This window comes from Apodemus sylvaticus, chromosome 6 (genome assembly GCF_947179515.1).
Source record: "Apodemus sylvaticus chromosome 6, mApoSyl1.1, whole genome shotgun sequence".
In the NCBI taxonomy this organism is placed as follows: Eukaryota; Metazoa; Chordata; class Mammalia; order Rodentia; family Muridae; genus Apodemus; species Apodemus sylvaticus.
In genome coordinates, this window is record NC_067477.1 from 93,949,323 (window position 1) to 93,977,170 (window position 27,848).

General features: G+C 47.7%; 1 protein-coding gene across 2 annotated transcripts in view; it reads right to left on the minus strand.

The window, feature by feature from the left end:
- Positions 1-3,431: 3,431 nt before the first annotated feature.
- Positions 3,432-27,848, minus strand: part of Pxdn (peroxidasin) — a 77,957-nt gene continuing 53,540 nt past the window's right edge. For both annotated transcript variants that reach the window (XM_052186009.1, XM_052186008.1), the window contains 13 exons: positions 27,046-27,162; positions 25,953-26,111; positions 25,174-25,286; positions 24,210-24,366; positions 21,507-21,615; positions 20,746-20,903; positions 17,461-18,964; positions 15,117-15,251; positions 14,203-14,411; positions 9,443-9,563; positions 9,068-9,197; positions 6,487-6,600; positions 3,432-5,578 (listed from right to left, as the gene is read on the minus strand). In XM_052186009.1, coding sequence (XP_052041969.1) covers positions 5,459-5,578; positions 6,487-6,600; positions 9,068-9,197; positions 9,443-9,563; positions 14,203-14,411; positions 15,117-15,251; positions 17,461-18,964; positions 20,746-20,903; positions 21,507-21,615; positions 24,210-24,366; positions 25,174-25,286; positions 25,953-26,111; positions 27,046-27,162 — 3,146 coding nt within the window. In that variant the 3' untranslated portion in view covers positions 3,432-5,458. The remainder of the gene's footprint in view (positions 5,579-6,486; positions 6,601-9,067; positions 9,198-9,442; positions 9,564-14,202; positions 14,412-15,116; positions 15,252-17,460; positions 18,965-20,745; positions 20,904-21,506; positions 21,616-24,209; positions 24,367-25,173; positions 25,287-25,952; positions 26,112-27,045; positions 27,163-27,848) is intronic.

The window sequence follows — 27,848 nt, forward strand, 5'->3', positions numbered from 1 at the left end:
AAAAGAAAAGGAAAAGAAACCTAGTCTCTGCTAAGATCAGGCTACAAGCGAAGGTGCTGAGCTTTGAAATAACAGCTACTGCAGTCAGCAGAGAGTCTTAAACTAAGAATGAAGGGACAAGATAGACCATGCATGCTTGTCTTTAAGAAGTCTGTGGTTCATCTGCACCAAGAGCTGTGTGGGGAAGGTAAGCCGTGACTCATGGTGAGTAAGGAGGCAAGCCAACGGATGAGTTCCCAGAGAAGTCACCATGGACTCAGATGTGAGATGCAGGAGTCCTTCAAATGACCAAAAAGACAGATTTATCATGGGCACCAAAGTAGGGTAGGTTTGTTTGGGGGGGCAGGGCTTTGGGAAGTATCACACAAGGGGGACAGCGGTTACTGGAAAAGGAGGCCTGAGCAAATCAAAATGGCCTGGATTCCTGTGTAGCCTTTTAGGAACAATGCTGGCTTCTGTGGGACTTGGGCTATCAGCCACTGTTCTGGGTGAGACAGTTTTTCATGTCTGTTTTCATCACCTTTGAGCCCTTGAAGGAAACAGGAAGCATCAACATTTCTCAAGATCATAGATTTACCCTTTTACACCTACAGGGGCCCCAGCAAGCTCTGCAAATCAATCCAGATTCGCAGTCTGAATAGGGCACACAAAGAGCCAGTCTTCCTGAAATAGGAAAGTGCTGTTTCTTTAAATCTGGTGGAACAGAGGATTGGTTTCAGGACCAAGTAAGGCAGGCTTGAGTCTCAGGTCTGCCATTCCTCACTTATAGGAGAGCTCAGCCCCCAAGGCAGAGGGGAGAAGGCACAGCCCTTTGACAGCAGCACTGGGGCCAGGACTCTTGTGGAAACCTAGCGACCAGACTGCACAGTACCCTTGGAGACCACAGGCACGACATCCTGCCCCCTCCTCCCCTGGTAGGTCTGAGTCATAGTTGCGAGGAATGATGACCAACAGCCTCATCTGCGATGATTCCTGATGTGGTCATTTTTGAGAAACACAAACATGTTTTCCAGAGGTCTCCTCTGAAGCAGCTGCAAGCCCTTCCAGTTCAATGTGTGTGTACTGCCTGGTTTGTTTAGCAAGGACAAAACAATAAAACAGCAGCATGCTTTACAAGACATGAACAATGATGCCAGAGAGGTGCTTTTGTTGTTGCTTGGTTGTTGTTATTTTTTGGTTTTGTTTATTTTGTTGGTTTTTTTTTTTTTTAGCTTTTTGTTTGTCTGTTTGTTGGCTTTTAACAGTGGGTTATAAGAGTAAAGAGATTTGGCTTTAGGTTAAAGCACACTGAAAAATAAAATTTCCCATAGTACTTATGGTCAACACAAGAAAGAGTAAGAAAATACGAAAATGGTAAAATTTCTTACCCTCTTTTGACCTCTACAAAAGAAGCCACATCAATTTATAGCTCGTGTTTAAACAGTCACTACATGGGATGAAGATGCTTGAAATCGACATTTCTCCTCAGCAGCACAGCTGCCTGCACCTGCCGTGTGGTTCAGCTGTCCTAGCAGGTCACAGGATGCATTCAGAACAAAGGGGAAATGTAGCTTCAAGGTCTTTATCAACCCAGAAAGACTTACAGGACACAATGTGGAAGACAGCAGGGGAGGCTATGGGGTTTCCAGCCTCAGCTTCCTTATTCTAAAGTCCCACTTGTCTGAGTAAAAAAGGCAGACATTTCAGAAAGAGATATAGACAGAGTTGTTTTTATAATAAATTCCCCAAATATAAAACCAGCCATGACAGGGCTTCTGCAAACTCTTGAATTCACTCCTGCTGCCTACTATTGAAGCCTCTGATCTGTTTAGGGAGTTAAAAATTTACATTAAATATAAATATAAATATGCACGTGCATGTGTGTATGTGAGTGTATGCATTTGTGATATAGGTCAGAGGACAACTGTGGGCTCAGCTCTCTCCTTCCACCATGCAGTTCTCAAGGATCAGTGATTAAAGCTCAGGTTGTCAGCCTCAGAGGCAGGCACCGTTACCCTGGATCGTCTCACTAACCCTCGAAGAATCTTTATCATGTGGATTTAGATGTTGGGATGGTTTTTAGTCAAAAGGCAAAAACACTCCACATCTGAAGTAAAAGTGCAATGATTGTTCAGGGTCCGTGTCAGTCACCAGAACGTCAAAGGACAAACCAGGGAATGGCTGGCCAGGCAGCACATGAGACCCAGTGTTACTCTGCTCACCGACTCTGCTGACACTGGGCCAAGCTGCCTTTCTGCGCTCCATTTTCCTCATTTGCAGTTCATTACAGTCTTGGCAAGAAGATGAAGCAGAATGGAGGTCTAGTTATATTAGACCTGTCACTCTAGGACAAGAAAGAGCATCTGGAATTTTCATGGGGTTCTTGGTGGTTGCACAAGTCAGTCTTACACGTACGACCGCATGTGAACAGAGTCTGTCACAGAATGCGGTTCAGGCATGGGAAAGCTGTCTCACCAGGACGGTGCAGCAGAGGATCCCACACATCCTCTCCCACAGCAAGGCACATGGCAGTATTCAAGTTTCTCATTTAATTTCTCAAAGGATCTGCAAGCTTTAAAAGCCCCAAGTGCTTGTTGCATAAGCATCAGAACCTGAGGTCAGATCCCCAGCACTCATGTAAAAAGCTAGGAGCAGTGGTGAGTGCCTATAACACCACCACTAAGGAGCTGGAGATGGGGGATCCCTGGGGCTTCTGGGCCAGTCAGCCTAGCCTAATTAGTGAGCTCCAAGTCCCATGAAAGACCCTGAACCAACAAGGCAGATAGTGGTTACTTGACCTCTGACCTCCACAAATATGAACATGTTCACACACACACACACACACACACACACACACACACACACACACACACACACACAATTGAATACAGGTTTCCCTAATATTGCATCTTCTATTGCGTGATGATAGTTAAATGAACAACAGCCTCTTCTCCAGGCAGCGTAAAGATCCTTCCACCAGAGCAGCAACAGCCTCTCCTTCACCCATGCCCCAGGTCACCTTGCTCAGGCTGAAGGCCACATGCAACAGAAACACACGAGAAACGTTCTACATTGATGGTAAACTGATCCCTGTATGACCTATATTCATGCTTTGGAAGAACAGAAGCTACTCACCCATCCTGTCCCCTCAGAGGGCCAAAAGTACCGTGCATTTCCTAAAAATGGAACAGACTGGTCCACAAAGAAATTCAGGAGGTTTGTTCCAGGGACTGAACCCTCACAGCATCAGGCTGGCCAGGGCATCCTCCCTATCTTAGAAAGAAAAGTTCCTCTTAACTAACACTGTCCCCCTTCTTTCCTTTGTCTTCCTCACAGTGGGTCACCGCATGGCTCTGGGTGTCTGTGGAGGACTGGACTCCTTCCTCTTACTTCCACATCATTCAGTGGAACAAGTTATTGTTTGTATCAAAGTAAAACAACAGATTCTCCACTTGGACGAAGTGGTCCTTTTATTTGAACTGAAAGGCGTCATTACAAAGTGCAAACACCTCTTTGGTAATGGACTGAATACAAGGAACATAAAATGGCATTTGGCTGTTGGCAACAGTCAGAAAAGTAAATAAATATGTACACTACTTTGAATCACAGAAGCCCAGTGCAGTGGCTAGTCAGAAAGGGTGTGTGGGCACTGCCCACTGCCTGGGAAGTGGGGCTGGAACATCAAAATGGAGATCTGCAGACATCTTGGTTTGAAATACAGAAATTAATGTAAATCACAGCCAGCTTCCCACACAGGAGCAGAGAACAAAATCCCTTGGCACCTGTCTAAGCTTCACGGACACTCGTGTGCCTTGGCACAAGACATACCCCTGGGGCTCTCGTGAAATACCAGATACCCAGGGTGGGCTCTCCCACCATTTCTAAGGCTGAGCAATTACATGGCCATCAGATTTTAGATGCATGGTTATGTCTCCTACTTCACAGAAGTCTGTTCTGAAATCTCATCACTAAGCTCAACTTAATATTTCACAAATGCCCGCCCCTGCTGGACCACCAGCTTCTGAATATCATAAGCAACATGAGAGGAAGACATGGTGACCACTTTTACATAGGCAATGCGGTGAGTCCGCCGTGAACATGCCCATGCTGGCTTACACAGCAGCCTTACCCATGTGGCTTTGTGTCCATCTTAGGAAGGTAATCGTATCATCGTAGCGATAATATATGTACACACCACAATGGCCTTATTGCCCAACATAAGCCAGAGGCTGCAAGGAACTGAACATCTCCCTGTCTGACCATGGTCTCCTTATAATGGCACCCATTTTGTCCTTTCCCAACTGACATTGACTCGTCTGTGTTCTTGAGGCAATCCCCCCCCAGTCCTTGGGCAGGCGACCTCTTGATGTACCCACAATGGCTGGCATACAGTGCTGGGCACATCAGTAAATGTAAGGTAAGACTCACTTGTTCAGGCAGAGACCTCAGAACCTTGTGAGAATAGAATGGAATATTTTGGTCAATTAAAAACAAGAGACTATGAGGTATAATAGTTGCTTTTCACTGAATTAAAAAAATTTGCATAGTGGAAATAATTTTTCTAACATCTAAAATGGGAAAATTTTAATAAAACATCATGCAATAAAAAATATGAGGTATAGGGATTTTTTTTTCCTTTAAAGCATTCACACAATGTGATTTCCTGACATTCAGGCTCTGCCTATCTGTCACCTATTCAAAGGACCTGGAGGGTGAATCACTCTCCCTACACTGTGGCCAGGAACCAAGGCAGGTGGTGGCTGCAGACCATCCTACCAATGCAAGGGGCTGCTCAGGTCACTCAGCATGGCATGGGACCAAAGGATTTCACATTCAGTTTATAGCAAGGCAGTATTTACACACGTTCTAAGTGGAAACAAGATTATGTCTAGCTGTGACTTAATAATGTGACAATCGTGTGTAGAAGGGCGGACATGGTCCCAAGGTGCAGGATTGTGTTGGTATTGTTATTAGATGCTGAAGGGCCCTGAAGGGGAAGATGGCAGACATGAAGGAGAGGTGGGAGAAAGCCCTAGTATCCCCGTAGGGATTATGGCCCAGGATGCTATTTATAAGATTCTGTTCCATTTGCCAAATGCTTCTGTTTAAAGGAAGCTTATCAAAGACCCCCTGCCTCATTTAAACAGAAGTGGCATCATCAGGCAGAAGCGATTTTGAAACCCATGTCTTAACTGTGTGATTTAATAGTAGCACCAATTTTCCATTTAAAAACACTTAAATATAAACCTGAGAAGTCTAACATGAAGTGAGGGCCGGAACTTGCACCCACTCTCGCCTGCTCAATTTCCTTCTACAAACACAGGGTCTGAAGTAGCCCTGGCTGCTTCTGCGATGGCACAGCGGAGGTCCTGAAATGTCTGAGATCCCAACTTGTTCTGTGGTCTGAAGCTCCCCGTGTTGTCATCTAGGCTCCCAAGGATTCCGTGGACCAGGCTTCGAGGAGCTCAGCTCGGGAACACTACGGCTTTTCCTCTGCAGTGTTCCGTAGGCAGACAGGACAGCAAGCGCCTTCGACTTTCACAGGCTGCAGGCAGGCTGCAGGCTGGCACGTTTCCACAAAGCAGGTGACCTGTCCATTCTAAAGGAGGGGGATACATTCTTGTCATTCCTGGACCCTCTACTTGGCATGACCCACGTGACCCCTGACCCAGTATGACACCCCATGGGTCTTACCCTCATCCCCTGCAGTATGTCCTAGCCTCTGTGCTCAGCTGGGCTCGCCTGGGATAGTGACTGAAGACAATGCTTGGAGTCTTTCGCTCTAAATACGTCCCCTGGAGGATCCCATTGCACGGTCTACTGTCCTCTAACCCTACCGTGAGGCCCAGGGTCAAAGAACTCACAGATCCCACACCCAATCTCCACTTAATCCTGCTGGGAAGCACAATGAGGCCAGAGGGAAGTGGTCTTCTCTGCAAATAATCCTTCCTGTCCTAACTTAGTCTTCCTTAGCCAGGAACCCTGGAATACTTGGAGTACCTTGTACTGTTCAGGTAAAGAGACAGATAAAAATCCTGTCCCTTCTAGACAAGAGGTGATCTGGCTCTGCCCTCATTCCTGCTGTGCTGCCGTCCTGCTCTGTTCCAAGTGTATTCCTGCCAGGGCTGCAGGGGAACCTGTGCTCATAACCAAGGTTTATCATTGGCCTGCCTGTCACCTCTGCCCAAAGTGGACTGTGCCCATTAGTATTCTCTGTAACTAGTATCCCAAGCTTGACCTGGACAATAGGAATGGGGATGCGGGGTGAATGTAACAGCCAGCTTTGTGAGGACGGGTCCTAAGCTGTGGAGCTTACGGGTTCCCAGGTGCTCCCTGTATACCACTGGAAGCTAAGGGGGTTCACACAGACGCCCCATTTTCTCGTTGCAGCTTATGAGGGGGAAACCAGGGCCGAGGAATGAGAGCCAACAGGACCTCACTCTGGCACCCGGCCCACCGGCTCCCCAGGCGTGATGGGTGTGAACACAGACCTGACCCCATACTTACTTTGCACTCACAAACTGTGCATGTGTCTTTTTTCCACTTCGTGTTGCTGCCGTGGGATTCCCCGCTGTCATCCACACACTCTGTGGTGCTGAGCCGAGACTCCAGGCTGTTTATCTGCAGCAAGGCACAAGGCAGTCAAACTTGACAGAATGAGCTTCAACAGCCATACTCAGCAGAGGAAAGGCTGCCCATGTTACAACAGGCGATGGGAGGCTACTTGCCATTCAGAGGTCAACCTTGGTCCCTGCCTACCTACTGAGTGCAATGTGGTCCTCAGTCCACACTGGAGCAGAGCACAGAATAGAACCTTAAGCTACTCTGTGAAGCCCCTTGGCACTAAGATCACCTTGTCTTTGCATTAGGGTGGCTATCCTCCCCGGAATGCACAGAGATGGAGTCCTACTCCTGGACAACTGGAATTTAGTTAGCCAAAGAGCTATTCACAATAAGATATATGGCAGCATTTCCAAACCAAACATAGCAAACTTCCGTAGGAACAACTCACTAGTGTAACTGATGTTTTAGGTATTAACTCCCAGCATTCCTACTTGAGGTCTTGAAGAAAACTAAAGGAGAGATGAGTGTGCTCAGGAAGTGGAGAGTGAACACCAATGGCTGACTCTGAGTGGACTCAAAGCCCAGGTACCTAAGGACCAAGGTGGCTGTGATCTGGACGGCCGTCAGCATTGACAGCCATAGGCAGCTGTGCAGACAGGTCATGCAGGGTTGGCAGGGAAGGACCAAAACTCCCCGAGCTGTCTGTACAAAGGCCATTCTGCATTGTCAGGTCTCCTGGCATCTTGAGCCAAGAAGTCCTGTCTCTGGCTATGGGTAGAATGTAAGTCATGGTACCATGGACGTTTTAAGTCCATGTGAATGTCCTGGACCAACCCTTGGTCCAAAGGACCTGCTTCCACCAGTATCCAGAGGTCTCCTGGGGCTGGTCTGAGCTTTTCCACCTGAGCCAGGAATCCCCAGCACCCACTAGTGCTTCAGAGCAAACCAAGCTGGGTGTCAGAATGCACAGAGATGGAGCCCTGCGCCTGCAGGGCAAGGATCAAGCAGGAACAAAAGCCATAGGAATGGCTTTTTTATCTAGAAAGGAATTTGGGTTACATGAGTCTCCCCTGAGCCTATCACATGAGTAGCCTTGGGATAGGAAAAGAGCCAGACCCAAGAATCCCACAGACCACACCACCCAGGAAAACACTTCTCTGTCTCACAATTCAACCACACACACTAATGCTTTTTAACATCCAGTGACCATACCTCCCATGTCTAGCCCAAGGTCTCAGCCTCCCCTCTCTTTGAAACAAGGCCTTTAGTAATTGAACACAGAGCTTCAGAGAAGCAGAATAAAGTTCCTTTAACTTTGTTAAAGAGAAAGAGAGGAATTATCTATAGATCTTCAGCCAGGGCTGTAGTGTATAATCCTGGTGCCCTACTGTCTTAGTTAGGGTTTTACTGCTGTAAACAGATACCATGACCAAGGCAACTCTTATAAGGATAACATTTAATCGGGGCTGGCTTACAGGTTCAGAGGCTCAGTCCATTATCATCAAGGTGGGAACACGGTGGCATCCAGGCAGGCATAGTGCAGGAGAAACTGAAAGTTCTACATCTTCACCTGAAGGTTGCTGGCAGAAGGCTGCTAGTAGAGTACTGGCTTCTAGGTAGCTAGGATGAGGGTCTTAAAGTCCACACCCACAGTGACACACCTACTCTAACAAGGTTACCCTTCTAATAGTGCCATTCCCTGGGCCAAGCACATACAAACCATCACACCTGCCACAGCTTCTGCTGGTCTACCGTCACTTACTAGGCTCTGGAAACAGTTACTTCCAAACTATTCCACAAGAAGTGGCTTACCAACAGGAATTCAGGTTTGTCTTTTCCCACACTTCTTCATCTGACTTTGCCTGAGTTGTTTGGGACTTTGTGTCTATTCCAATGGTATCCTCTCAGCCATATTCCCTCGCAGGGTACTCTAAACTTAGAGACACCAACTGCCCACTGCCCAGTATCCCAGTTGTGGTGCTTGAGTTAGATGACCCCGAACAGTCCTGAGCATTTGGACAAATGTTCCCCAGTTGTTTGGGGGAGGTCTAGAAGGCGTGACCATTTTGGAAGAAGTCTATCGGTGTGAACAGATTCTGAGATTCCAAAGCTTTGCACCATTGCTTGGTTCCTTTCTCAAACTCCAGCTTTCCATTCAAGATGTGAACCTTGGCTTCCTACAGCCACGGCCCTGCAACCATGGACCCTTAACTTTCTGAAACTGTAAACCCAAAGAAACTCCCCTATGCATTGTCTTGGTTACGATATTTAATCACAGCAATACAGAAGCACTAACACACTAGTTCACAGGGAAACACGAGGACATGACTTCCATGGAACCTAGCTAGAAGCAAGCTGGAACAAAGCAAGCTATACAAGTGGCCGTGCCCCCCAGCAGGTGAGGATAAGTCAACACCTTCACAATCACCCAGAAATTCAAGGCCTCTGAGAACCCAGGGGGCAAGAGGTGTGCTGGTAAAAGGTCCAAGGAAGAGCAGAAGGCAATGACTCAGGCCAGCCTTACCTGTTTCCTGAGGTCTGTGATGATCTTCTGCATTTCCAGAACAAACTCCTTGAGATCATTAGTTGCTGGCCCTTCCAAGTGCTCACGGGTGGCTGATGTTGCATTGTGAAGATGTTTGCCATGTTTCACACTAAGGAGAAAAGATAAGATCCAAAGTGTCAGTGTGCAAGCATCTCTAAGTGCATCACTTGTGAAGCACAGTATAGCACACTGCAGCCCGGCACCACTAAGCAGGACACGGGCCTTGTCTACTCTGTACTCTGGGGCATTTCTACTTTAGCTAACCCAGGCTACGACTGAGCTCAAAGCAACAGCAAGACCTCAGCCTGTTCCAGAGACAGGTGGGATTATCAGGCAGGATACCACAAAACTCACCTCAGTGCTTTCCGCCACCTGGCTCTCTTTGTGGGCTTATCCTCCTCATAGCTGAATTCTAGAGAGCGTCTTCCCCGGAAATGGTAGGAGAAGGCATTAAATTGTCCCCTGGTCCTACAGTCTGGTGAAAAAGCAAAATGGGGAAATCAGTTACAAATGAGCCTAATTTAGGATACATGTATAGTGTGTAAAGTATGAGCTATTTTTATGACCCATCCTCTCTCTTCCCCTTTCAATCAGGATACATGTATGTCAGGCAGCACCTGAAGGAACTCATGGGGCTCACAGTGGGTCTGTGAGTGTCTGCGGCTCCAGTACTCAAACCTGCTAAAAGCTTCAAGAAAGTCTCTCTGAGGACAAACCATCCTGCACCAGGGCATTGCAGGTGACCACTACACCCTCCTGCAGCCCTCACATGTAGACTTGAGCACTCTACTTTTATGATCTAAGTCCTCTTGCCCTCGTCAGATGATATTCTGCCCCATGAGACCTCATGATCAACTCAAATCAACCTGCAACAAGCTCAAGTAATTTCCAGACACTTTCTTGCCTTGGTTGAGGCCTCATCCCAAGCTCCAGACACGTGGAGAAATCCTAATCTTTCTCACCTAAGCCTACCTACATTATCCACTATAGTCATCATTTTTGTGCCTCCATTTCCCCATTAGAATAGCCTGGCTAGACGAAAGCAAAGGCTGTCTCTCCCAAATTCTAAAGTCCTGTGACCCCACTGAAGCAAATCCTGGCAAAGGCCAAGGGGTAATACACGGAGGCCAACAGCAGCTGCCTCTGTGGATGAGAGACTATAGGTGCTGAGGTCTGTCCCTAGAAATGGAGGACGTGTGCTAACTGAGCCAAGGCCTCACTTCTGACCACAAAACTGTCCTTGAGAGGCATGTCATCAGCTATCGCTGGTCATTAGCTGAGCTGAGTTAAGCTGGGAGGGTTAAATCTGCCCCGACTGTTAATTAGAGCAGATAAAGTGGCTTCTTAGATGGCTCTAGGGACACAAACCAGACCCACAGCAGTGTGGCCTTTCACAGCAAGGGTTAGAACCTCTTCCTTCAGGCTTTTCTGAAAACTGAAGCCAGGCCAGGCAAAGCTAAAGATTCTGGAAGAGGATAAGGGTGATTCTCCATCACAAAGCCTTGTCCCAGATTACCAGAGAACAACAGGAAGGCAGGGTGTGTCCCATGCGAATGGGTGTGCCCAGTGGCTCTGACCTGGGAACTGCATATTAGATGGGTTCTGGGAATCCAGAGCCACCATATTTGCCATAGATGCCCCAGCTATCCCTCAAGCACAAAGCACAACTGGACTCTGGACTACAGAGCTCTGCCTGGCCCGTGTCAGCTACATGCACTTTGGCCCTGGTGCGACCCCACACCCAGTGTTGCTGCAGTAGAAATGGCCGTGTTCACAATGCAAATGTACCAAAGCATGGTAACGCCTGGGAAGTTCCATGTATACAGGACACCTTGCCCCAAATCTGAACCTCCCCTGGACCAGGTGCTGCCTGCCTAGGGATGATTTACTCCTCCACCCAGGGCCTTGTATAGCAGAAGGATTTGCTGCGAAGGAGAAGGCTGCTCTGATTCTGACTGAAGCCACATGTTTGTTACCCTCCTGACGCTCATCAGAATTTCTAGTCAAACATTTTAAGTAATTAACTTGAATCACTGTCACTAGTCATGGGCAAACTTGTCCCCTATGCCTCCTACATAAGACACACATACATAACACAGCCCTGAGTGCCTCCATCCATGCCCCTTTAGGAAAAAGTCAGAAAACCCACATGGAAGGAAACCTACCAAAAGGACCCAGATGGAGACAGACTAAGACCTCTTCCTGGGTACAGGAATCTGAGAACTTTCAGGTAAAATTAAGAGAGGGACCTGGGTGGAACCTGCCACGAACTAACATCATTGGGAAAATAGTAAAATTCAAACAAGATCTGAAAAATTAGATAACAATTTTATCCATGTGAAATTTTCCAATTATGATTATACTTCAGTAAATCAGGGGAAGGTAGCAGGAAATCTGCAACTTTTGTGTTACATTTATTTATAGAAAAACTTTTGTTTTTGATTTGTTTCTGGACAATACATACTTGTGGCACACATAAAACATGCATAAGTAAAAGTGTGAATACATATATAGAAAATGTTAAGATAGTTGGTAAATCTGGTTGAAATATTTGAATTTTCTGTAGTTTTTCAATAACTGCTGCAAGATTTCAAATTGTGACTGCATGTGAGTACTGGTATGTACCCGCCTGTGAGTGCCTTTGTGTGGGTGTGCACGTGTGTGCATGTGCCCTAAGACTCATCAGTCCCTAGAAAGAGGCTGCAATCTCACATCTAGTTTAAGGAAATGGGTACTGTCCCAACTCAGAAGCAGCTGTGTCAGGTTCTGGAGTACATGGGTATTGCTCTTGGTGCTGTGATCATGAGGAAATGATAGCCTTCTTCTAAGCGTAGTTAGAAGAGCAGGGTCTGGGGAGGCAGCTCAGTAAATACAGCGCTTGCTGAGCCATCAGAAGAGCGGAGCTGGGCTCTCTAGGGCTGGCTGGCTAGCTAGACAAACGGGACTGTCATGCTCTGGGGTCAAGAGAAGACCCTGATGAGTCAATAAGGAGGAAGGTGATCAAAGAGGCCATGGATGCCAACCTCTGGCCTCTCCATGCCAAGTGTACACACACACATGTGCACTTGCACATGTGCAAACATACATACGATGCAAGCACACACCATGCACATACAATCCCCTCCCCCCTCCAAAGACGTTAACAGCAACAAACATTTTTTTCTTGCAAGATTTCAATGTTTTGTGTTTTCTACTATATGTTAGGAATGGGTTTAGGCTAAAATGGACACCATAAATTTAGAATCTTGAACCCTTCAGGGTTGGACAGAGCCTGCTATTTTAAGAGGCACAGTATCTGGAAGAAGCTGTGTCAGCAAGAGCCTTGGGCACTGAGCCTCTGCAGCAGCTGGGACAATGGATTAGAGCAGAGGCACAAGCCAAGCCAACGCCGGCCTCAGAGACATCCCTTCCAGGAATGAAGCCTGGCTCTGCTTCTATAGCAGAAGGGGTCCTGGTGATGCTATCAGAAGATAGAGGCTCTGTATCTGAAAATAAGGACCGGCCTTGCACACTCCTTTCAAGACAGCAGGCTCCTACAAATAGAGTGATCCCATCCTTGCAGGAAAGTCTTTAAACTGGAAAAATATGAGAGATTTGAAACGAAAAGAAGTAAAAGCAGATATACGTTCCCACAGTGTGATCTCAAGAATAGCAGTAATTTAGGATTAGGTACACAGTAATCACAATGTCCTTATGTGAATTCTTAGAATGCAGGGAGGGGGGGGGAGAGAAATAACATGATACACACATACATATATGTATATATACATAAATATATACAAATAGGAGAGAGGCATGCAAAAGTGTCATTTTGGACAAACCACATGATCACACACACTCACAGACTCTTGTACCCATGCCACATATCCTCTTAGGATGTTAAACGCAGCTTCAAAAGCCAACCTGATTTTAATACTTACTAAATATCTTGAGTGACTACTTTAGCAGAAAAATAACCACAGTTCTAAGCACTGTGTGCCTCTTCTCGAGCCTTAGATGGCCCGCTCTGTTCAGGGTCCAGTGTGCAGGGCAGGGCTGAGAACCATGTGTGCCTGGAGCATCCGTCCTCTGGAGCCCTCTTCTCACCACAAACACTACGTCACTTGGCTTAGGCTGTAAATGTCCCTGGCTTTATTATCTATGGGGCTCTGATCATAGTTTGAATAAAGCCAAAATTGCAGTTCAATTAGAAACTGGAAACTGAGGTTAACCAAGAGAGGAACTGAAGAATGTAAAGTGGGGAAGAAACTGTAGAACAGTTACCACAGAAGCCAGTGGCTGCTGGGGCCCTGGCAGTGGCCCGTGTGAGATGGACAGACATGACGGGAAGCAGCCTGCCCAGGCTGACAGGGATGTCCTGCACAGACCCCATTACTAGGTTCTCCAGACCTAACATCAAGACCTCTCACACCTGCACGCTACCCTCTAGGTCTTTGAGAAGAAAGTCCATAGCTCCTTCCTATAAGGTACAGGGTGGTATCAGCATAACATAGCATGCCTGCTATGCTTCTTGGAGGAGCTGATGGTGGGCAGGACTTACAGGGCTAACACACAATCACCCTGATGTAGCTGCTCAGTAGGTTAAATGTTAGATATGTAACACAAACTCACTAAAGGTTTGTTCTTTTTTGCAAAGTATATTGGTTGATACAAGGTGCAGACTAAGATTATCATGAGGCTGCAAAGTTCACGAGACATCTGTGGTGATAAATGCCATCAAGAAATGCACTGCACTTGCAGTAGGACAAGATCTGACATTAAGTGCATGGAGTTTATAATCACACACAGCTCAGTGGTTGGTATGAGCATCTTCCATCAGGACTTTAGCGTCCATCTATTTAAGGCAGTAAAGCACCTTAAAGTCCTCTAGCCTTGGGTGCCTCATCAAGAGACAAGGTGGGTAGATTTACCAACCTATATAGCCAAGGCTCAAGGCTAGGTATTTTTATGATAAAAGATAAATCTTGACATTCATCTCTCAGACCACGTAACTGCTTACTAAGCAAAACAATCACAATAATTCCCACACCGAGGGCCAAAGGCTATTTTCCCTGTTCTCACGCAAAGCAGCAGCCATGGGGATATAGTGGGGGCAGCGTGCTGGCAGCATATACCTTCACAACAGTCCTGCCACACTCGCAGGTCCACTCTGGGGATGTCCTCGCAGCTGCTGTAACCATGTGGGAACTCTGCCACCCTGAACACATCCTGCTGCACACGGGTGATGTTGTCTGAGTTGTCACAAAGGATCCTCGCCAGGGACGTCTGCTTGAGCTGAGTCAGCTGGGCGGGAGAGAACACGCCTGGGTTCTCATACCACAACCTGGACTCCGGGGAGGACAAGAGCAGGGTCAGTGGGGTCAGCAGAGGGCAGGGAAAATGTCAGCCGCCAGGATCCAAGAGAACGTTCTTCCAACAAGGAAATCATAGATTCAGTTAGCAGGAATTAAAAAAATAAAAAAGCCACCATTGCTCAAATTCTCACCCAATAAATGAGGGAAAACCAGCAAGAAGATGGCTGCTCTTGGCAAAAAGATGGATTGCTAAACTCCTACCTAAAGCTGATGCTTTGGCCTCTTTCCCATTTCCTAAAGTAAATTAACATTGTTAAAATGGGGGGGAGGGGAACCTTGCCAAAAGCCCCAAGTCTCAGTAAGGTTGTTATGGTGCACATCTGAGGCAGAAGGCTGACCGTGAGTGTGGGGCCAGCCTAAGCTTTACAGTCAAACCCAATCTCAAAAATCCAAACAAAACAAGCAACAATCTTCTAATCCCAGTACTGTCATGGACAGTCAAAAGGCTCCTGGAAACACTCGTTCTCATTGGCTTCAGAAGCCAACGGGACCTGGGACACAGGTGTGCTTGCCAGGCACCCTAGAGGAGGTATGGAGCCATTTGATGGCGATAAGAGTGTGTGTGTGTGTGTGTGTGTGTGTGTGTGTTGCGGTCTCACGGTCACAGGCAAGCACAGGTCCTCTCTGTCTGCACTCCACACCAACCATGTAAGACGAGGCTCTCCAGCACCCACCTGTCTCCATCCCGCAGGCGTCGGAACTGTGTGCTGAGCAGGCACATGAGTGTGGGCCCCAAGCGGCTGCCAGGGACCAGGTCTTCCACCATGAGGGCCGGGAACAGATCAATGTTGAGCGTCGAGCCATACAGCCTGCAATAGACAAAGAGAAAGTGCAGTGCACCCAGCATAGCTACCTGGGATATGAAACACAGCCAACAGGAAAAAGGCCCCACAGATCCTCCAGGCTTTCACTGGACAAAGAGAACTCATTGTTATTTCTTTAAACTGTCTTTAATCATATTTTAAAGAATTTTCCTCTTTTCTTTTCCATGTATATATAAAGGATACACATATATTTACTTATAAGTGATTTGAAAAGCCAAAAATATAAGAAAACTAAGACATAATTCGTTCCTGTGCTCCAGGGAGAACCACCCAACTCTACAAGGCAACCTCTCTATCCTTACACCTATCTTCTTCCTTAAGTACATGAACAATGAATGGTTTAATTGAAAAGAATAATATTAAACCCTACAATATATTGGAATGTATTCGTCAATGGGAATGCTGGTAATTAGACAGGGTAGTATTCTAACATGAGTCTGAAACATTTCCAAATGTTTAACAAGCATTCTCTTAAGTCCTCTGTGAATACGGAGGCCCATGCAGAAAGATAGAGAGAACCAGCAATGCCAACAGACTTTTCTTTTCTAGCCTTGTGCAATTTCTCAAGAGCTTACAAGGCAACAGATGGTCTTGATTCCAATTGCTGCAAGAGACTGTGCTAGAGTCTGAAATCACATCTTCCAACCCCTATGCTCCAACCCTCCATTTCCCACCAGGCTTGGAGAGACAGTGGAGCACCCTAGAATCTATCTGACATAGAAGATATCTATCTAGAAGATACTGAAAAGAAGACATACATTCATCTCACAACATGACATACGTGCAGCTTACATCAAACCTACTCTCACTAAGCTGGCATCTAGCCTGTCCAAGCACAAACTGTGGTCACTGGTGCTCAGGGACAAGCACCCTGGACTAAGTCTCCAAGGCCTTACTAGAAGTCACCTGCCAAGGAACAGGGATGCCTGCTGGCCTTGCTGCACAGGCACCAGATGCCAGTGCAACCTCAGGACACCTGCTCTTTGCCCTGCTACTTGTGAAGGGGTAGCAGGAGGGTGAAGGAGCTCTGTAGTGCCGTGGAGAGCATCCCCAGCAGACCTGAAACAGATATCCTTCAGCCTCCTGCCAGGACAGTAGGCGACAGCTGAGTTTCCCAAGGCCTGCTGAAATCCCAACAGCCCTGGCTTTCATGGCCAGTCAGTTCTCCTGTTCACATCTCATTTTTTCCTCTTTGTAATTGGTTCACAGAAAGAATAAATGACTAATTCGTGTGTGTGTGTGTGTGTGTGTGTGTGTGTGTGTGTGTTATCGTCTCTGCTAGGGGGTCTCTCCTCTACAGCTGGTCCAGGACCACCATCTCCAGCAGCAGTGGCAAGATTACCAGAAACTGAGAAGTTCTGAAATATTTTGGCAAGCAAAAGATGACTGGGAAAGCCATCCGTGGCCATCTGGATGGGAACACAGGGGACATTATGCCCATGAAGTACAGACAGCGAGCATAAATCCCAATTAAGCATAACGGTGATGAAAAAAATATATTGTCCCCGTGGAGAACGTGTGTTCTTCCCTTGCTGGTCATCAAATGCCATTATGTAAACAAACTAGAGCACAGGCAAAGCGACTCTCATTCAGAAACTGCAGCATCTCACAAGGGAGAGCCCTCCTGCAAGGCTTCAGGTCTGAACAGGCCCTAGGAGGCAGAAGGTCTGAAGAAGCCTGGCCCTAGATGAGAAGATCAAATCCTGAGCAGACCCGGGTCTATCCTTTGAGTGGTGGATTATTGGTCTCCCCATGAAACTTTCACATCTGTTATCCAGCTCCCAGCCAGCTCCCCTCTTCTATGAGCAATAACCACTCATGCATGAGTCATACTATAGGTGGAGAGCCAGGCCCAGGAGGCTGGCCAGTCTGAGGCCCATTTGCCACGTGAATCTTACTGTCTCAGGCAGGTAAGTATAACTGCTATCGCAACAGAACGCTTCCTACAGTTTACAAAGTCCACCTCCTGAGCACAGAGAAGCTGGCAGACATGACCACCCCAACACTGGGCTGGCTCTGTAGCATCCCCGCCAGTGGACCACAGGCTGCCCAATCTCAGCCACCACAGATTTCTCCCACCTAACCACAAGTCACCCCAGAAGCTTGAGCCTAGAGATGGTGACATCACAGTTCACTGTCAAGGTCACTTGATAGCTTCTTACCTATCAGAGTGCCCCAGTTTACCGGTACTCACCTCTGCAGTTTCTCCCTTATCACGGGGCTCTTGATCTCATTTTTCAGGTCTTCAAAGGTATAAGCAGCTGACAAGTTGCAGTAGACCCTGTAGTCATGGTAGGGTGGGATACCATGGTCCCGGCCTCGCTGAATATTGATGGCAGCCAGGTCAAGGGCCACTGTGTGCGCCATGGAGAACAGCCTCTCTGTGAGCTCCGTGTTCAGCAGCTGAGAGGGAATGCGCATCTTCCCTGCCACGCCAAACAGCCCTCGGAGAAGCGGGTCGATGCCCCCCTCGTTGACAATCCGGAAGGGTGAGAAGAAGGCCTTGTGGAGGGGCACATGGCCCTGTGGGATGGGCTCAAAGTTCTCATCCAGCCGGTAGAGCAGAGGGTTGATCAGAGTGTGACCAAACCTGAAGGCTGCAGTGGCAAAGGCGTTAAAGATGCCAGCATTGACACTGGGGTCGTAGCCCCGGTACTCACCAAGCATCTTCATGCCCACCTCCCCCAGGATCTTGGGTAGCCAGTGCCGGTAGGTAATGTGCTGTATCTCTGCCCCCACTATCTTACGGGTCTCATGGTAGACAGTGTCCCCATCCCAGTGCGGGTTCAGCTTCAACAGCTCTGCTGCAATGCGGTTGTGCTCCCGGAACCACAGTGTATGCATGCTGGTCAGGCCCAACTGCTCGTTGGCACGGTGGTCGCCGGCCAGAAAGCATGGTATCGGGCTCTCATTCTCATCACGCATACACTCAGTGGGTGGCCCGGTGGCGAAGGGAAGCAGGGGCTTGCCAGACCTCTGCACAATGCCCTGACGAAGCAGGCCACGATGGCTGGCCAGGTCCCGGATGCTGCGGGCTTCGTGGTCTGTACTGCCATACACATTGGATGCATCAATGTAGGAGGTGAGCTGGTTGATCTGCTCTCGAGGGTACACAGAGTTCATGAGCAGGGACGTCATGCCGCTGCCACACACGGGGCTGGATCGCACGAAGAACATGCATCGGGCTCCACTCCGCACCCGGGGGTCGTTGGGGGGGATCATGACTGAGAAACAGGGAGGGTCATTGCTGCACACTGAGCTGCAATGCTGCCCATCAGAGAAGCGGGCCTGGCTCAGGGCCACCACTGTAGAGTCCAGGTCATGGTCAAGGAACTGGCCCCACTGCATCAGCATGTGTGTAAACTGCTCATCAGGGGTGATCACCTCTGTCCCAATCAGTGTGGTGGACACCAGGCGGGGCATGGGTAGTACATGCCCGTTGTACTGACGCTGGGAATTAATGCCGCGGGGTGTGTTGAAGCCATTCTCATACACGGCCTTCAGCAGGCGCTCGAAGGCGGTCAGTGAGGCGCCCCACATCGGGTGCTGTAGGTTGTTGCATGTGCCGTCGTGCGTCCTATACTTCTGGTGGAAGCACATGTCTGAGCAGTTGTTCACACGACGGTGTGCAGTGCAGCCCGACAGGTTGGCGATGAGGCTCAGGTACTGCGGGGACACCAGATCATTGTAGTGGTAACCTGCAACACAGTAGGGGGGCACTGACTTCCACCACCAACGGTGCAGACCACCGTCTTGGCTGTGGTGCCTGCAGATGCTCTGGCTTCTGATCAGGCGGGATGTTCCCTTCCTGCTCAGCTCAGTGTTTGCTGATAGTCTTGACACCTTTCCATTGGATCTATGGTTTTATACCACTAGCTCGAATAAGGTGATTCTGCAAGGAACGCAGCACATTCAGAGGTCCAAAACTGAGGACCTTCAGCCTCACCTCGTACTGTTCCAGGGAACAGACAGAGAAGCACCTCCACACTAGCCCTAGGTCCGCTCCTTATGGAACAGCGCCCCCTATGCCCATCAGTGCGCACTGCAGTGACTACTACACTGAAGCATCTTTCTTCAGCGTCTATCCTATAGCCACCTACAAGTATGAGGACATCTACAGGGGCCTCAGTCTCCTGCCACCCTCTCCGTTTCTCTGCCATCAACCCAGGACACTGTTCAAGACAATGGCCTTGCATCTTGCAAAATCCATCATAAAACACACCCATCCACCAGGCCAGCCAGGGGCAGATTCCCACTAGGTTGCCTTCCTGCTCAGGAGCCTTGGACTGCCCATCCGCTACAGGAAAACCCCTTGTTGGTCAGCAGCATGCCTCTGGGAGGTGTCTATGACCTTCCTAAAGCCATCAAAGAGAGCTACATAAATACCCCAGGACCCCATGCTCAGAGCTGTTTCATCAAATGCTGCCTGAAGACATTGGCGTAGCCAAGGCCCTCCCCTTCCTCACGATCCCTGCCTTACAGAGTGGTCCAGTCTTCAGACAAGCACAAATATCTGAGGACAAGCTCAGGCACTGAAACACATGTGTACACACTCACACACATGAGCTCTCATAAACACACACACATTCATAATCCTGCCTGCACACTCACATATCATGCCCCTATGTAAGCTATGCAAGATACTTGCTCACATATGGGGACACTCACATTCACACATGTGCATATATCCAGGTACATGAGACCAATGTGTATTCTCTGTCTCTTTCCTTCTGTCTCTCTGTCTCTGTCTCTCCACCCACCCCTCACTCGCTTGCTCACTCTGTTGAGCAGACCCAGTACTGCATCTTTTCATTAAAGTATCTCTAGCCTATGTCTGGCTGTGGAGACTCAGGCTATACATTTTAAAGGCTGTAAGAGAGCCCCCTTTTTACAGGATGATCTGTAAAATATCCACACAAAATTCCATGATGGTTTCCAGGTTGGGAGAAGTAGAAATATCAGAACAAGACCTCAGGTAGAACAATATGTAGGGAGGACATACAGCAAGGCCAAAACAAACACAGATCAATCAGACTAGCTCATCAGGTCCTACATGCACACAAACATGTGTGCGCATGTCTGAAGACTGGAGCACTTTGTAAGGGAGAGATAATGAGCAAGGTGAGGCCTTGGCTGCGCCAGTGTCTTCAGGCAGCATCGGATAAAACTGAGCTCTGAGCATGAGGGTCCTTGGTCCTAGAATCATTATGTAGCTGTTTTGATGACTTTAGGAAGGTCATGGACACCTGGTAGAGGCATGCTGCGGACCCACAAGGCCTGGAGGGGGTCTCCTGGAGCTATGGGTAGTCCAAGGCTCCTGGGCAGGGGCCCAAACAGACACCCGGACCTATGTAAGCTCAAGAAAAAGTTACTAGATACTAGTGCAGGCAGAGCCAGAGCCTCTTACATGATGTACATGCAGCAGAGTGCGTCTGCTACCTGGCACTCAAGTCAGAAGATAGAAGAACATGGTACTGACTTGTTCCATTCAAGTCCACCATCAAGCCATGCTGAACATGCTCCTGGATCAGCTGCAGGGTCCGCTCGAAAATCTCTCCCGCCCTGGCTTGCCCCACTGTGTATGGATCCCGTGGGTACCGGAACAGAGCGAGCAGGTCATTTGGAGAACGAGGACGGCTGGAAGGAGTGAGGGAGGGAAAGAATCAATGAGATAAATCACTCGGGGCAAGAATCCGGAAACTAAAAGTGTACTGATATTACTAAATTTCTACCGCTACGTTCGACAACATGGTGCACTGTACCTGACTCATCCCAGGCGGAAGGCGACAGAGCAACAAACAGACAAACAAGAACCAAAGACACTGAAAACAAACCATTAATAAGTCAAGAGAGAGAGTCACAGGAATCGCATTTCAGTTAAGGTGCAGAGAGTCCGTAGAATTGCCAACATGGAGGGATCCACTGGCCACCTCAGTAACATTTTGTTTTTTGCCAAACTGTTTCTAACAAGCCACAAGAATGAGGTGAGTCTTCCAAAGCTGTTTTGCTTGTGAATCACAGTCCAGCGCCTATGAAGAAGGTACGTCTCCTGCTATACTCTAACCCCAGAGAAGCCATAGTCAGTCGGTGTTTTTTATGGCTTGCACATGAAAATTCTCAGGACTTGTATATTAAAGTTGGGGGGGTGGGTGAAGGACCCATGCACTAGAAAAGCATGCAGTGTACCCCACCCCACCTGCTTCTCCATCAAGGCCAGCACCACAGCCCTGTCCACCATACCTATCAAACAAGTGTGTCCTTGTAGAGTTGATGGCTCTGTCAACAGTTGCGATGGCTTCAACAATAGAGGTAGCAACATATGGATCCCCATTCCGACTTACATCAGGAACTAGGAAAACATGAACACATATTACTAAGGGGAAAAAAAGAACACTACACTCTCTTACTCATACAGCTGTGTCTAGACACGACATCATCTAGGCATAAGCCATGCTTTCATCCAAGAGCTATTTCTGCTTCCTGAACCAATGCTCAAGTTGTCTCATCATGAGTTCTACGAGAAGCTGTTTCTAGAACAGCTACAGAAATCATACACTTCTTAATTTGAAAAGTTACACAACATCCTGTAGAAGTGGCAAAATGTTTATGACATAAAGCACAGACGTGCTTATACCCAGCATGATGCCTGTGGGACTGCTGCTGAGGCTCCTCAGGTCTATCTGGTGGACAATGACATCAGGGAGGTGCCTTCACTCTAAGAGGCTCTGTTCTTCTGAAAGGACAACCATCCCCAGTGCTGGACTCAGCTCCTTAATTTCTCCTCCACTGCCAGCAGTCTCTTCCTCCAGTGAGCACAGTCATAGCCTCAGCATTGTTATGAGGGCCTACACACGGACACACACACAGACAGACACACACACACACACAGACCACTCCCCCACACCCCCACAGACCCCCCACAGACACACACACACACCACCCAGAGAGTCTGTGTATACCACACTATGAATGATACACATACCACAGGATAGAGAAAAATATACATGTTATATAACACACATCACACCAACATATCACACCATCACAGCAAATAGAACAGAGCACTGAAGAAGCCTATACCATAATATACACCACATAGACAAACATACAATTCATAGCAAATAACACAACAAATCTGTTTCTATCAAAGCTTCATACTTTGATTCTTTTTTTGATACAATTTCTTAGTATCTACATATCTATAGATTTATATCTATATATCTATATATTTATCTGTATTTTTCTATATATTTATATACACCTATCTATATCTATGCTAGACATCTGTCTGTCTATCTATCTATCTATCTATCTATCTATCTATCTATCTATCTATCTATCTACCTACCTATCTATGCCAGACCTTAGCTGGTCTAGAATTCACTCCGTGGTCCTGGAACCCACAGAGCTCCCTCTGCTTCTTCCAAGTGCTGGCAATAAAGGTGGGCACCACCAAGTCCAGTGTGTTTCTCACTTCTTCCTTTCTCACCTCTTATAAAGTAATCAGTAGTGAGACATTGCCAAGCACAAATAACCATAACCAATCTTTTACCCTCAGCCACTGAAAAGCTCATCTTAGGCCAATGGTCAGTTCTCCTTCATATCCTCATAAGCATGGACAGAGCCGAAGAGAGCTTACTGAAATGGTCCTTCACTTGATTGCTGGGGTGGACTTGCTTCTCCTGGGAGAGGCAAGGCAGTGTAGGGATAGACTGCCCTGCTCAGGTAGACCTCTACTCCTTGGGATATACTAGGATGCACCTCCTTCCTTCAGTCTCTGGGGCATTTCCTCATATTGCATTGTTTGCTCACACTCATCATCTTTCTTCTTCTCCCCTACTCTGACACTTTCTCTACCTCTGTTGATTGACAGGTACAGAGTCTAGTTCATACAATCCTTGCCTCTGACCCCATCTCCTTACAGCTCATTTAGAGAATATCTTTTTGTTGACTTTTACTTTTCTAGCCTGTTTGATGGCTGAACACTCCAGGGCAGAATGGCCAATTAAATCTTAAGATAGGCTCTTCTGGATGACCTCACCTAGCCCGGAAGTGTTAATTTTCTCAGCCCTCATGTCCTGAGCTCTAGACCCAGACCTCCCTCATCAACTTCTTCCTCTTGCTGCGTCTGAGCAGGGTTCTTGTTTCTCCTCTTCTACAAAGCTGAACAAGAAAATCAGAGAGCAAATTGCAAGTGGGGGAGGAAACAGAGATGGAGTCTTGACACATCGGCTACTCACTACTCCAGGAAAGGACAGTCCATGTGCATGAATAATGTCCCAGGCTGCACATCACTATACCCAACTGGGAGACTTATGATGCCTACAGGGATCATCATAAATTGAAATGTTGGGCATGAAAAGAGCTGCTAAAGATTGTGAAAAATCACAGGAAGGGGAAGGTACTCCAAGGGAAGCCCAGACATGAGCCAACTTAGGGCTAAACAGTCTGTTCTCTGTACTATTCTGACATCATATTCTCATTTGATTTCTGGTTCTGTAACAAATATTCAGGTAAAAAAAAGCAACTTAGGGAGGAAAGAATATATTTGGCTTACAGTTTCAGGTTACAGTCCACTATTGGGGAAGTCAGGTAAGAACAGTATCAAATCCAATCAAAAGCAGAGAGAAAATGAACACATCCTTTCTCCTCCCTTATGTGGTTCAAGACCCCTTGTTCAAGGAATGGTGCTGCCCACAGTGGGCCTCGTCTTTTTACATGAATGAACAATCAAGACAATTACCCACAGATGTGTCAACAAGCCAACTATCTAGATAATTTCTAAATAAACTTTTCCTAGGTGGTTCTAGATTGTGTCACATTGACAGTTTAAACTAATCAGCACATACCCTAAATGGATGCTAATAGATAAGAAAAGAGGTCTGGTACTTTATCACCTAAACCCTCTGAGACAATGCCTTGTGCTTGGTATTTACATCTTACCATTCACACTGAGTACCATGCTCACAGAGGCATATCCAATTGTGTTCCGAGCTACACATTCATAGCGACCTGCGTCAGCAGTGCCAACATCATTGATGGTCAAGAATCCTTCGGGGCTGATGTGAAATTTTCCACTTTCTGTTACCTGAACACCATCCTGGAGCAAAATAATAAAAATAAGACTGCAATAAGACTTGGGAAGAGAAGTCGATTTTCTGGGAGACTGGAATGTTGATCTATTGTTAAGGTTCAAGTGGAAAATTCTCTGGGGCTATGTTTGCATCTGTCCTGACCTTCCCAGGGAAGGGAACTTACTGCTGCTCTACCAGGTCAAACACCCACCATGCAATAAGCTCTTCTACACACCTGTCCTCTATAGCTGTCAATCAACATGGGAAGAGAAAGAGTCAGAGTAGAGGAGAAGAAGAAAGATGATGAGTGTGAACCAACAGAAGAGAGCTATGTGCAACAGATGAGTTTTACTATACTGGGGACACCTGTGCTAACTACTGGAGACCCAGAGCTATGGTGGAAAGGGCTCAGGAATCTAGAAATGCCCTGAGAGAGAGTGACTCAGAGACAGCTGATAACCCATGTGCAGACCACAGCTGCAGCACTCTGGAGAAGAAAAGTGGGCAGTGAGGGAGCTGGAGGGCACTGAGAACTGGTACTCTGTAAGGACTGTAGTCCTTATCGAGAGAATGCCAGAACAGCCAGGGCTATGTGGAGAAATCCTGTCTTGAAAAACCAATTGAGAGATAGATAGATAGATAGATAGATAGATAGATAGATAGATAGATAGATGGATGGATGGGTGGGTGGATGGGTAATGAATGGGTGGATGGATGGATGGATGGATGGGTGCATGGATAGGTGGATGGATAGATATATAAAATAAGACTTCCTTCAGGCTACTTTAAACACACTGTATCACAGGGAGCCTGGGTGAGGTGCCAGCTCTTACCTTGTTCCAGGTGATGGCTGGCTCTGGTTCCCCCTGAGAGCTACAAGGCAGCTGCACATTGGTGCCCACCTCTACAGTCATGTCACTGGGAATGCTGGCAAAAACCGGGGTGACTACAAGGCAAGTGTAAGAACGAGGTAGCAACCTGATTCATACCACGAAGCTTCAGAAGAGCAGAGCCCATACTCAGGCCAAGCCCGAGTCCTGCAACTGAGCTGGACTCAGGTCTCATTGACTAAGTCAGAAAGCGCTGGGCCTTTGCTGGAAAGCCAGGCTTCCTGTGCTCCCTAACCCATACCCATGACCAGCAGGCAGCAGCCTGAGTGTGGTGTGTCCCACTGACAAAACAATGTCCTGACGTTCAAGACTCACTAATGGGGAGGGTGCTTGACAGGCACTATCCGGTGGATCCCACCATGGGGAACTGGACCTGAGCACATTGGGTCTGCCAAGCAAGTACAGGGAGGAAAGCCCACAAAACCCACAGCGGAAAGAGACAAATCAAGGTTGGTGGTAGCCTTAGTGACCTTAGGCTAAATCAACCTGTGGCCCTAATATTCTCACTAACACAGTCTCATTGCGGCCAGCACGACATGAATAAATGTTTTCATAACAAGGGAAGAGATCTGAGTGTTTGAATCTCTCACGAACAGAGCCAGGGCTCTAAACATAACACAGAGACCAGAAAAGTTAGTGCTACAATGTCAACGCTGGTGTCATCTATAGGAAGGTGGTCATTGATGACAGACATGCATAGATCGACAGTCAACAGCACCTACCTCTGGGCTGAACTGTCAGGTGGGCCACGACCTTCTGAGAGCCAATGATGTTGACAGCCTGGCACTCGTACTGGCCCTGGTCATGCAGGGCCACCCCAGAAATCCTGAGTGTTCCTGAGGACAGCACCAGGTGCCGCCTATCCACTGAGAGCTGGCTCCCTACAAAGTGGGGAAAGACATCAGGTACTCTGGACACAGAGGGTTAGGCTAGGAGACAGGAGACAGAGAGTGTTATCCTTAAAGATGCCAGTGTCACTGGGCCGAGCTATGTGGATCAGATACCAACTGGCCTCTCCTGCTCCAGTAAGGAGGCCCTTATTCAACACTGCATTGTGGGCTGCGACAGTGGCTGGTCATCCATGAAGGAGAAGTCAAATGACAACCCGGAGGAGTCTCACAGAAAGGAACAGAAAACAGAGACAAAAGAGCAAGGACCAGACAAGGAGTCAGGGGCAGCCATGCCTAAGGAAACAGACTGAAAGGGGACCTGGGCCCAGACCGCAGAGAAGGAGAGCCCATTAGAGGAGGAGGATATTCGCACATGTTTTTGTGGGCAAGCCTTTCCACCAGGTGGACTCCCTAGCCAACCATGAGGTGTCCCACTGGCCCCTACTTCAGTCTATTCCTCAGGAGCCTTGAGCAGGACTTCTCAGAGGGAGGGTTTGTGGTTTTTTAGTTCAAGAAAAAAAAATGGTAGGTTATCTCCAGGGTCCCTGCCTAGGCTGTGGGACAGGAACACTAGAGACCTACAGAGGTTTGGTCAGTGAACATGACACCTGACCTTGCCACAATTTCACCCGACCTTAGGATCTTCCATCAGACCACAGAAGCCATGAAGTGACCAAGTGCTAAGCAATGACACACCAAGGGCAGAAATGGGGAGCATGCTGTGCGTGTCGATCCAAGATGCCCACAGTGACTACTCACAATGCACCCCTATGGACTACCCACAATGCAAGGCAGGACCTAAGGCTACCTACAGCCACTTCCCCAGGTCACCGCTTTGGGAAAAATATTCATTTTGCCTGACCAGGGACACTAGCTTGTGTCCTAGCCGAATGAGAAGGTGGAGGGACCCAGAGTAGCATCTTACCTCCTTTGGTCCAGGCGATGACTGGCTGAGGGTAGCCCTTAGCCTCACACTGAAAATCCACAGTCTGACCTTCAATGACCACTCGGCTCTGAGGGGTCACAGTGAACTCAGGAAGGGCTACGGAGGAAGAACATTTAAAATGTGAGGCTGAGAGACAACGCCCTACAAAGTGACTGTGTAACACAGCACAGCAAAAGGATTGTACCAAGGGTACCGTGTACTGTTTGGCTGTTCATCCAAGATGAAAGCCTCTAGGGAAACTTAAGGCATAAGACATGGGAAAGAAGGTGAGACAACAGAGTGTTCCTAGGGGAGGGAAATAAATACCACAGGGACGCTTACAAAGGCAACAAGTACACGACTCAAGAGAGCTTCAGAAAGCCGCCAAGCTGACCAGACTCACTACCCTACTCTCCCTCCCCAAAAGTGTATAAACAGTAACAGTACTGAGAGAAAACCATCAGTCACCTTGAAGAAGCAGATACTCACCAAACAGTACCACAGCAGTAGAGACAAGTCAAGCTGACTAGAAAAACAAAAACAAAAACAAAAAACCAAAACCAACCAAGAAAGAAAGAAAGAAAGAAAGAAAATGCTAAGCTGCCTGAAAGAGACTCAGATAAGCTGAACCGACTAGAAAGGCACTCCTCAACTTGGGTTGCTACCTGCAGCCGTGACAGGAGCTCCAGGTCCCCTGCCTTTAGGAGCTGTCACTTATGCTCCAGTGGGAACTGGTGATGCAGATGTGTTTAAGTCATTTCTGCTCACCTATATTCCTATAAGTAACTCCAAACTCATTGGCT